At 37.6% G+C, this 12,500-nt stretch overlaps 1 protein-coding gene across 1 annotated transcript in view; it reads left to right on the top strand.

Moving 5' to 3' along the window:
• The window catches only part of kif6 (kinesin family member 6), a 101,903-nt gene that overhangs the window by 4,153 nt on the left and 85,250 nt on the right, over positions 1-12,500 (top strand). The window contains exons 4-5 of the mRNA XM_058398870.1: positions 8,531-8,678; positions 10,994-11,103. Coding sequence (XP_058254853.1) covers positions 8,531-8,678; positions 10,994-11,103 — 258 coding nt within the window. The remainder of the gene's footprint in view (positions 1-8,530; positions 8,679-10,993; positions 11,104-12,500) is intronic.

Here is a 12,500-nt window from a genome sequence, read left to right as displayed (position 1 = left end):
AATGCTTTTTTTTTTTTATTGTTTAAGCCTAAATGACCCTCCCACACTCTTTAAACACACACAGAAAACATCTGCAAGCATATAGCAAGATGAATTTGGGGTAAATACGTAGAAATATCACATTTATAGTGAGTACTGTATGTATGTATGTTCCTTGCCAGAAGCCTTAGAAGGTGCAGAGCGTTTGGGCGAAATAATAGGACTTGCAGAAAAAGTGTAAAAATACAGCGTACACAGAACAGAACGAAACACTTGGGACAGTGACACGCGAAAAACTGGGATGCTGGAAAATTCTGTTTCCCTTTCCCTAACTGCACGCATAGCCAACAGCCAATAACAACCATGATTACATGAATGGGGCATTCCGATTGGTCAGACTCATTCCTCCAGCCGTACTGTATTTTGATTTTCAGCATTCCCGCACTGCACTTTCCTAAACAACGCAACATGTTCTTTGTCTCTTGAGTAAATACACTAAACAGTATTTTATATATTATTAACATTTTACTTCATTTTAATTAATGTTTATATTTTGTAATTAATAATTATATTTTTATCAATGAATTACCGTATTTCAAAATAAAAACAATTCACTATAAGGTTTGCAGATACCGCAATATACCGGGAAAATCGCAAAAATTTATGTTCCAAATAAAAATCTGCGATATACCGGGACCGCGATATAGAGAGGGATTACTGTATCTTAATGTAAATGTACACAGACAATAGGAATAGCTTGCAAATGTAAGCAGAGAAACTAAGCCTGGATTGAGCAGCACAGCCTGCTGTAGCTCTAGTGTCTGTTTTTGAAGGTGTTAAAAATAAGTTTGCACATAATACGTTTTCTAAACTGCTAAAAAAGATAAAGAATTTGGAATTATTGTACTTGTACATCTTTATATATGATGCTTGATGCTTTATAGATCATAGAATATAAATTTTATATTTATCAGGTTATTCCATTGTGCTTTCCACTGTTTCGGATTCATGAGGGAGGAATTTTTCTAATGTGTAAAATCCAATACAACAGGAAATGAGCATATCAGCAAAAACAGTGCAATGAAATAATGCTTTGTCGTTAGAAATAGAAAGCTGGAAAAAAAAAACCTTGATAAAACAAATTTAGTGGAAAATAAATAAGAAATTATTTAGAGAGTATCCATGGAACCTGCATGAATTAGCAACTTGAGCCTTTTTTCCATACAGGGTGTAAAATGGCAACCGTAAAACTATACACTCAGACATTCAGTAGTACTGCCTTTTTGAGAAATATGAGGCAGCTCCTTTTCTTTATATTCACACAGATCAGGCATAACATTATGATGTGAATAATACTGATAATCTCCTCATCATGGCACCTGTTAGTGGGTGGGATATATTAGGCAGGAAGTGAACATTTTGTCCTCAAAGTTGATGTGTTAGAAGCAGGAAAAATGGGCAAGAGTAAACATTTGAGTGAGTTTGATGAAGGGCCAAATTGTGATGGCTAGACCACTGGATCAGAGCATCTCCAAAACTGCAGCTCTCGTGGGGTATTCCCGGTCTGCAGTGGTCAGTATCTATCAAAACTGGTCCAAGGAAGGAACAGTGCTGAACCGGAGACAGGGTCATGAAGGTTCACTGATGCACGTACAATATTAGGCAGGTGGTTATTCCTGGTCAATGTATAAAATTCATATTACAGTCTTCATAACAGTTGGAAGGTCATCCCAGGACTGCCAAACTGCGACTTTTGGGGCCTTGAGTAAGACCTTTAACCCTCAAGTGCTCTGATATATAACTGAGGTAAATGTAAATCATTCTGTATAAGTGTGTCTGTCAAATTCCATAATTATAAACTTACACATTGAATCAGAAATCAGGATTTATCTGCTTATAACAAGCTTTGACATTTCACCAGAACAGTTTGGAATTGAATTTATTTATCATGTAAAATGTGGTGGCAAAGAGTCATTCTAAAGAGCTTAAAACCTTGATAACGTTAGTTGGATAATTACACGTCATAATGAAATGGGTTTACGTAAACAAGCCTAATCAATTCACTTTGTAATGTCTGTGATGCTTCCGTGCCACAGTTGAATCAACTCCTCAAATGGTAATGAGACATTAAAAAACCTTATTTGTAATTTCCTGACACATGATTTAAGGAAAGCCTGTAGTTCCTGCATATAAACTGGCTCACATTTTGTATGCCTAATAGTGAGATTTAGTCTCCTTTGCTGTTATAATAACCTCCACTCTTCTGGAAGGCTTTCCACTATATTTTGGAGTGTGGTTGTGGGGTTTTGTGTTCATTCAGCCACAAGACCCTTAGTGAGATCAGGCACTGATGTTGGACGTGTCGTGAGTTCCAGTTTATCCCAAACATGTTTAGAAGAGGTCAAGGATTGAGTTCAATGTCATTGAATCATTAAATGTCATTAAATCATTAATTTCAATGAAGGAAAATCTAAAGAAAATCTATAAATCTACAGCATACTAGGACATTCTATACAACTGTGCTTCCTACTTTGTGGCACCAGTTTATAGAATGGATGCTGAATGTAATGGTCAGGTGTCCACAATCCTTGGGCCATATACTGTATTGTAAGCAATATCTTAAGAGGCTCTTGCTGCCACTTCACAACTTTGCCTATGGGAAAATGCATACTATTTCTCAGTTTCTCCAGTTCTCCCAATCATTTCTGCTTTTACCATTTTAGATAGATAGATAGATAGATAGATAGATAGATAGATAGATAGATAGATAGATAGATAGATAGATAGATAGATAGATAGATAGATAGATAGATAGAGAATACATTTGAAAAAGGTATATATAAAATGATGTGCTGCAATTTTGTGAATGGTTCTGGCCTGTGCTTGGACCACACAAGCTTCATGACTCGCATCATGGGCTGACTCTGACTCGGTACATGGACAGTAATGATGGAAAGCTGTGATTTTTGGCCTGTCGTTGTTCTCCAACCACTACATGAAACATTTATTCCACATGCAATGCCATGCCAGCTATCCGTTTGGCATTTTCATCTTTTCATCTTATTGACAGACTTGGAATTTTCAAGCGTATTGAAGTGTCTTATGATGGAAAATACCATTTCATCATGATGATGATGATGATGATGATGATGATGAACTCATTTTATGATGTAGGGCCAAGGTTTTCAATTCAGAGCTTTGGAGACATTAGATGATTAGTTTGGTACCACTGACTATGACTAGAAAAACCTTCATGTATGTACAATATAGTCCAGTCCCATATAGTTTATTCCCATACATTGTAAAAAATAAACAAAATAAAGTAAAAAAAACAAAACAAAACAAGTAGTACATTTACTTGTTTTGTTTTGTTTTTTTTTACTTTATTTTGTTTATTTTTTACAATGTATGGGAATAAACTATATGGGACTGGACTATATTGTATATACTGTCCAAATGTTGACCAATTGTTGAGGCAAAAAAAATGTATTTATTGTAGTGTAGTATAAGAAGCCTTAGAAACATTGAGGGCAAGAAGCCTGTATTATCGCCACTCATACATTACTGCACAGTGGAATTCTGTTCTTTGCATATCCCAGCTGAGTTGGAGTCAAAGTGCTGGGCAGCTATGATACAGCGCCCCTGGAGCAGGGAGGGTTAAGGGCCTTGCTCAGTTGCCCAACAGTGCAGTCTTCCGATCAACAACCCAGAGCCTTAACCACTTGAGCCTCACAGTGTAGTGTGTGTTTTCGTTATACAAGAAACAAAAATGGCCAAGAAGTGTATGTTTTCTTATTAATAGCGAATAATAGTTATACATCATTTCTAGTAACTTCTGTGCCCACATTTATGCCTCTAGCTTCTGTCGCCTCAAATTTTTCTCAGTATCTGTGCTCAAACTAATCTCTCTGCCAGGGAGTGTCATTTTTTCCGTAACATACATATCTGTTAATAATGTTTAAATGTCTGGAGACTAACAGGGTCATGAAAATAATATGACCTTTTTCTTTCGGTTCTATTTTTCGGTTGATGTTATCGTATTGCTGTCTTGTTTCAGGAGACAACCACAATTCGTTTTTACCTTTATTTTTCCTGAAACTTTTGATTTGTTGAAAAAAGTTTGAAGACCATTTTCCCTTAAAAACCATAGAGGATGCCAGAGTTTGCCAGCAACCAAATATGTGATGGAAAAACATGACATTAAGAAGCAAATTCTGTCCCTCGTACTATAATAAAAGTCTTTCTGCCTTGCATTACTCATAATCTCAGTTTGGAGTATCCTTAAAACTCCACCCTTTATGTGGTTTGAAAGACCTTCAATTAACATGACGACATAGGATAAGGACAAAGCAGCAGGACTTCGCCCTTCGATCTTACCAGAATGGAGAGTTTTATTTTTTTATATTTTCATTTGTAAATTTCCATTAAGAAGGGAGGGAACACACTTTATGAGGAATGTCTCAGGGCAGAGCTTGATTTTTTGAGGATTAGTGTACTTAAAACCTGAAATAGCCCGTGAACTTTTGGCTTTCCAAAAGGTAATTACATGTGCTTGTCAGCGAGCACTAAAAATGCATCGATAATTGAACAACTTTCCAACAACAAGAATACTGGATAAAATTGTAAGGGATTTTAATTCTTGAGCCTGTTTTATAGCTATAAAGAGAGATTTACATTTACTGTATGCCATGATTACGATCTACAAATAGGCTTTGGTCTAGGCTAAACCCTTTAACATTGTCAGATAGTACGGCAAAAAATAAAATAATTTATGTAGATTTGGTGCTTGTTTGGTAAAGTTTTTGGTGAAGAGAAAGGTATCCCAGTGACTCAGCTCTTCAGACAGCCAGGGGAAGTTTATTCCTCCATCTGGGTGCCAGGACAAAGAAAGAGTCTTGATGAATATCTTTGTTGTGTCTTGAAGGATGGTGCATCCAGCTGACTGTGGCTTGTGCATGTGGCAGAATTTGATGAGTGATTGGTGATTGGAGTGCTCTTTTACTTTGTAGACATGCCTCAGTGATTTAATTCTGGAGTATGCAGCTACTATAGAATACTTTAGAGAACAAAAGCTGGATGTTAATAATAATAATCAATGCATGATATCTTTCAGTTACTCCAATGTTGTCTTGTGCACTTAGGTTAAGACTCACAAGGATATGTGTGTGTGTAAACACGTTTTTTAGAACCTGAAACGGGAAGGAAACTGTAACACGAGAGATAAGGATGGGGGTCAGTCAAAGGGGAGTAGATGGTTTTGAAAAAGGGAAGAAAAAACGTCTTGAAATGGTATGTAGTGGTCTGCTGAGACTGAGTTCAATAGTTGCTCAGCTTTGTTGTCCTGTAAAGTCAACTTGTGGCATAAAAATCTCTAAAACTCGAGAGCTTCTTTGGCAGAGGAATTTTCTATGAGACTACAAGGAGCGAGTGGAGGGAACGTAGCAATGCGGGAGAACTTTAAGGAGGCTGAGTTCAAGTCTGCATGAGCTAGACACAGAGCCTCAGCCTGGTCTGAATGCTGTGCTAGTTGGTTCTTGACAGCAGTGCCAGTCTGTTTCCACTTCCTGTCATCATGGTTATTGCCTCCTGTATCTCTGACTCACTTATGCTTTGTCTACCAAGAACTTAGAGGTAGAAACTTACCTAGAGGAAGACAAATGTTTTCTTGCTGTACAGACTCAGGGTTTTGGATTGACAGGATTCATAAACTCTGATCTATTTGTACTAACAGGATTATGTGGAGACTACAAAGCACTTCTGTAAGTCTCTGCAGATCAGGATATTTACATTATCAATTTTAAATACTGTAAAATTTGGTGAGCCCAGTGGCTCAAGCAGTGAAGGGTCTGGGTTGTTGATCAGAAGATCAGGGTTCAAACCCCAGCACCACCAGGCTGCCATTGTTGGGTCCTTGAGCAAGGCCCTTAACCCTCACTGCTCCAAGGGCGCTGTATCATGGCTGACCCTGCTGAATTTAACTTCCAAAGTTGGGACATGCAAAGAAAGAATTTCACTATGCTGTAATGTATACGTGACAAATAAAGGCTTCTATTCTATTTTAAAATTTATTTAACACATATTTCCTGATATGTGGTAAGCATCATCTCTGGCTTTATAATGTCAACCACATGGCATTTGTAAACTCGAAAATCTTCGTGGAATGCAACATGTCAATCACATTTTCATTCTTTATGGCCCAGACTAGGCTGGATTCAATGATTTGTGCATGAGTAACGTGATGGCCATTTGCTCCATAAAGACAAACATCTTCCATTAAGCTTCCATTAAGTGGCTGTTTATGCATGTTTTTCAGAAATACTTGCAACACATAAAACATTCCTGGGTTTAGTTTTTTCCACTTGTGTCAAGTTCTTCCAATCTGGTTGACATTAAAGCAAAGATGATGGTTCTGTGAATCAAGCACACCAAAATAGCGCTAACTTTCAAATTTGCCAAACCACATTATGACCTTTAATGGGAATTTGGTAAAACATAGCATGTTTGACATTTAAAAAAATAAACATATAATTCTCGCTGTATTTAGTTCCACAATGAAGCATAAGAGCATCTCGGTCGCATTGGATAAGATGATGATTATACAGCAGGGATGTCATTTAAGTTAAGTAGTCTTTATTTGTCACATATACATTACAGCATGGTGATATTCTTTTTTCGCATATCCCATCCTTGGAGGGTTGGGGTCAGAGTGCAGGGTCATCCATGATACAACACCTCTGGAGCAGAGGGGTTGAGAGACTTGCTCAAGGGCTTGGGCTTTGAGGGCTTTTGCACAAGCTTTTCAGAGCTGGGGCTTCAACCCTGAACTTCCAGTCAACAATCCAGATCCTTAAATGCTTGAGCCACCACCTATTTTAGGAAACAGGCCTCATTATACTTCCAATGTCAGGTGAGCCAGACCGAAATCAGTTCACAGAGCAAGAACAAATAAACTAATAAACAGAACACCGGTGTTCCAATCAGCTAGCATAATGGATTTTCAGTCAGAATAAACAAAGGAATTATTTTATGACTGCAAGTCTGATATAAAATTAGTCAGGACATTGTTGGCTTTCAGTGTGAGATGTTTTTCCCTCTGTTGGGATAATAGTGGTTGAAGATAACACCTTCAAATTGTAGATGCTTATGAAGAAGCACTTCATCTCAGAGAGCAGAAATTGGATCCCCATTTAGTTTGAAGACAGAAATTTTGTGTGAATAAACAAACTAGCCATTTTTGTTTTATGGAACATAGTGAGTTATTGGGCACAAATACCTCTGGATAAATTTGCATATTTTCTCAGTAGCTGCAACTATGTTTATTGCTCTATTTTGCCCTCTAGTGGAACAGAACACTGACTAGATTTCTTGTAAATTACAGTCCATCAGATCGTGTTTAATTTTAAACACAGTTTCTAAATTCATTTGGCGAGCTTGATTACAATTCTATCAGGCGAGTTCTATTCTGCCTCCTGGTGGTCCAGCGGCAGGATCACGTGCTCTCATTTCCGCGGCCCGGGTTTGATTCCTGGGCAGGGAGCTAATCCAGCCACTGAAGAGTTAACTCTTAGTGCTGGTCCCAAGCCTGGGTTAAAATGGGAGGGTTGTGTCAGGAACGGCATGAAAAACCTGTGCCAAATCGAAACATGCGGACCAAATGATCCACTGTGGTGACCCCTGAACAGGGAGCAGCCGAAAGAACAACAATGACAGGCCAGTTCTATTCTACAGGGTTGTATATTTGACACCTATGATACAAAGGAGTGAATGTGTTTTATAGTGAAAAAGACGTGGTGTTTTAAGGCTGCTACAACATAAGACAGTTATTAATATGATTATTATGTTATATTTTTTCTTCTTCTAAGGAAATACCATATTTATTTCCAAACGTCATTCTGCTTATACTGGTTTCCTGTCATTCATAATCAAGAAGATGTGATGATTTTTTAGTAACAAAGGTTCCAGGATGAAAGCCAAGAGTCTTGGAGCACTCTTTGTATCATTCCTCCAAGAGCTCTGTGAAACATCACTATGTGTATCCAAAACCAAATTCTCTCACCCACAAGCTAATCGTTACACCACCTATACAGATACTAATCATGAAAATTATGAAGTGTTTGTTTTCTTTTGCCGTATTGTTTGGGAGAACTCACAGTAAGTTGGAAGAGGTGCTTGGTGGTCTGCAAAAAACAAAGCAGAAAAAGTGTGACTACTTACTATTTCATTTCTTTGATTCTTCAGCAGTGTGCCATCAAGCGCTGTTCAGATTTCCAGAACGGCCGTTGCAGCGCCAAAACAAAAACCGCTCTTTGCGATTCATGATCGTTTCTGACATGACGCCTTCTGCTTACGGTCATACGTTTGTCTCTGGGAGCTCCGTCTCTTTTCCTTTCCTCGGGTCATTTGGAATGTCAGGTTTCATTCAGGCGATTGTTGTAAGCACTTTCCGAGCTCCTCGTCAGCTAGCTGTGGAAACCGCTGTGTTATGGAGAAGATTGAGAATTGATTGTATTTGAAATTTTTTTTTTTTTAAGTTCCATGTTGTCTGTCTCAGTGTGTTGGCAGGTTACAATGGTACAATCTTCGCCTATGGACAGACTGGCAGTGGAAAGACGTTCACCATCACGGGAGGCGCTGAGCGCTACAGTGACCGAGGAATCATCCCCAGAACTCTGTCCTACCTGTACCAGCATTTCAGCCATGTAAGTGACTACATCACCACTTTTATATACTTTTATCACACAATGATGAATTTTTCTATGATTTCCAGATGTTTTATGTTATAAAGTTATAACCAAAGTTTTAAAACATGGAGTTTGGATTTTAAGAAGCTGATGATGATGCTCTAGTCCGTTATTTGTACTCCACTTTCTATCGTTCTACTTTAAACCTGATTTCATTTCACTTCGTCCGTTCTCACCTCATGGATGCAATTCTATGCCGTTTATGTGACAGCATATACTGTAGCTGATGTGAATGTGTCAGCTAGAGACAACCTGTTCTATATTTGTTTGAATATATCATACTTATGATTATTTTACTAAATAATATTCATAAAAACTGGAATATTATATATAAAATTCAGGCCCGTGGCCAGTTTTCTAAAAGCACCGTGAAGTTAAGATCGTTTTAACTGGCAGAGAATGTGTTCAGCCTTCATTACTACTACATAATGATCTTTTTCTTCCAATGCTTTTGGAAAAAAATATAATCCAGTTTAGCAGAACCCGAAAATTGCAAATACCTCTTCTAGTAATTAACCGCTGCATGTTTGTTCCAGTGGCACATAATAAATTATGTAAGGAATACATCACAGTGAGGCATGCTGGGGCATGCTCAGGATAATAATCAATGACGGTGGTATAATGCAACCCAAAGCAAAGGATAGTTGCTGTTAGCCCCCTTAAATTGAGTTATTTTACTACAAAAGCACGTCTTGAAGTGTTTTATTACTTATTCCAGAGCAATTTGGCAACAAGTACCTATATCTCTATTTATTAAAGAACAACATGTTGTTTGGACTCATTTATAGTTGAGACTAGTCATTTCTCTACAATAAAGCAGCTGTAAACAGTCACTTCCTCACTCTTACTTAAATAAGACATGCAGCTTGTAACCAAGAAACTGCAAATCGTAAAAAGTTTTCCCATGCCAGTAAACATAATAGAGCTTTTCACACTTGAAATAGTTACCCCTGCGTGACCGTAAACCCTGGGGGAAACAGTATCCTGGGTTATCTAGTTTCACTTTCACACTGCTCATACTTTATCCAGGGTTAACCATCGGTCCTGGATATTCATAATGTCATGTTTTACACTGTACACGTACATCCCAAACCCTACTCATTTGCATATTTGTGGTGTCAACAACCCTGGTTGGATAAATACACTGCAGAGCGGTTTAATTGATGGAGCGTCTAACACTTTTGCCCCAGTGAGACGAAATGTTCCCATGTAAATCTTCTTTGGCTTTTTTTTAGCCTCCTGAGAAGCACAAAGGCAAGAAAAACAAAGAAAAATGAGATAAAACTTTTTATACTTTAGGTGATATAACGCCATGGTGGCTTAGTGGTCAGCACTGTTGCCTCACAGCAAGAAGGTCCTGGGTTCGAACAGGCAGGGGCCTTTTTGTGTGGAGTTTGCATGTTCTCCCTGTGCCTGTGTGGGTTTACTCCGAGTACTCCGGTTTCCTCCCACAGCCCAAAAACATGTATATTAGGTTGATGGGTAATTCTAAATTGCCGTAGTGAGTGTGTGTGGTTGTCTGTCTATATGTGGCCCTGTGATGGACTGGTGACCTGTCCAGAAACAGCTGTTACTGAAAATTAATCAACACCTTCTGACCAATCAGCTTTGAGAATTCAGCAGTGCTGTGGTGTAATAATAAATAAAAAATGAATTACAAGATGATTATCAAGATAGGAGTGGATTTTTTATGTCGTCTAACTATGTTAAAAAAAGATTTGCATCTTCTCTCCTGGAGTGTGATATTATTATTATTATTATTATTATTATTATTATTATTATTATTATTATTTTCTAATAACTTGCCTGTATAATGGTTTCTGGAAAGCTGAACTTCTTTCAGTTATAAAATTCCCCTTTTCATCCTGCCATCTCTCTACTAAGTCTGCCAAATTGCTTGGCAAATCATTTCCCATTTTTCTTGACATGTCTATTAAAACTCTGCCAGATGTCATACAAATGCCCTGTCTTCTTTAAATCAGGTCTGGGGACTGAAAGGGACATGAAAAAAAAAAGTCTTTTAAGACTAACTTAGTGTTGATTTTGCCGTATGATTTGGATTTTCATTTTCAGTTTCAAACCACAAGAGATACAAACTTTTGCATTCGTCTGTATACGTTTGCGGCGGCGATGTTTTGGCTAGTGATCTCTAAAGCTCATTCGAAGCCATGATATAAACCATTTGTCTTTTGATATGCTTACTACATTTATAAGCTATTACAGATACCCTAAAACTTAAAACCTTACTGAAATATTTTGATCCTTGTTTTCAGGACAGCAGCATGGTGTATACTACACATATATCCTACCTGGAGATCTACAATGAGGCGGGATACGACCTTCTGGATCCACGGCATGAAGCATCCAATCTGGAGGACTTACCGTTAGTATCCCCATGTGTTTCACTTTATATAAATACTACACTGTATATCAGTACAGCCTCCTGGTGGTCCAGTGGCAGGGTCACATGCTCTTATTGTCGTGGCCCAGGTTCGATTCCCAGGCAGGGAGCTAATCCAGCCACTGAAGAGTTAACTCTCAGTGCCGGTTCCAAGCCAGGATAAAATAGGTAGGGTTGCATCAGGAAGGATATTGTATATCATTAGCGTTCAGTCTCTTCACAAAACGGTCATAGTGGCTGCATTCCAACCAACGAGATTTACACATGATATTTGACTGAAGACTAAGATCAGCTGATTAAACATGTGTTGGACCAAATAAAAACCCTTCAATCAGACCACCCCAATGAGGATCAGACTTGCTTTACATCATATACAATTTATTATTGTTATTCAGCAATGTTGAATTCTCAAATCTGATTGGTCAGAAGGTGTTGATCAATATTCTTTAACAGCAGCACGGACAAAACACAGGTTTCTATTAATATTTTTGTTCTAATACCTTATCATTTCTATCAAAACATAGTTGACCGGGACACGGGGACTCTTGATTACTGATTATTTTCCTTCAACAGCATGCTCTATTGTATTATATGCTTTACTTACAGCTTATTTGTCCTAAATTAGTCAAATGTTTTATTAAAGCCCAGTAATAAAGAGATTTAAAGAAAGTCTTGTTATTTAACAGAAACATTTTGCTGAGAGGGTGAAGCTTTCTTCAGGTTGCTTTCTACATGTAGTCTCTAGTGTCTAGTGTCTCCAGGCATAAAACTGGTCCTTTAATATTTCAATTAAGACCGAAGATTTAGCATTTTCTGGTCCTTCTGTAACATGACAAGCTGCAAATTTCTGCCTTATTGGCTCCAAGGAAAAGTGACACTAATTTCTGGTAGCTGTAATATACAGTATAGCAACTAAAAAATAGTCGAAAAAATACTTAAAAAACAAAACAAAAAAACAATTATATAATTCTTTAGTTAGTAAATAAATAAATAAATAAATAAATGTATTCACTGGGAAATCGCTGAATCAAACACTTCAAGATTTTTTAAAATTATTATCCTTTAATAGCAATAGTTGTCTTGTGCTTTATTCTTTACTTACAGCAGTGGTTGTCCCGAAGACCTGAAAAATGTCTTTAAAGGAAACACATTTTTTGTATTTGCATTTTTTTTTTTTCATCTAATATTTTCCCAATAGTTTTCCAAATGAAAAGAAAATACAGTAGCTGTTTTTATTACTTCAGCCAAAATGTCATATCTGAAAAAGACGATCCCTGTGTCAACTGTAGGTCTGAAAATTTCATTTAGTTGTGCCTCTGGGCTACAATACACGTACTAAGAGCTGCTTCTCAGCCCATCTGCTGTCTCCTGTTCCTTTT

The sequence above is a fragment of the Hemibagrus wyckioides genome, linkage group LG09, assembly GCF_019097595.1.
Source record: "Hemibagrus wyckioides isolate EC202008001 linkage group LG09, SWU_Hwy_1.0, whole genome shotgun sequence".
Lineage (NCBI taxonomy): Eukaryota > Metazoa > Chordata > Actinopteri > Siluriformes > Bagridae > Hemibagrus > Hemibagrus wyckioides.
This window is presented reverse-complemented; position numbering and strand designations above follow the sequence as displayed.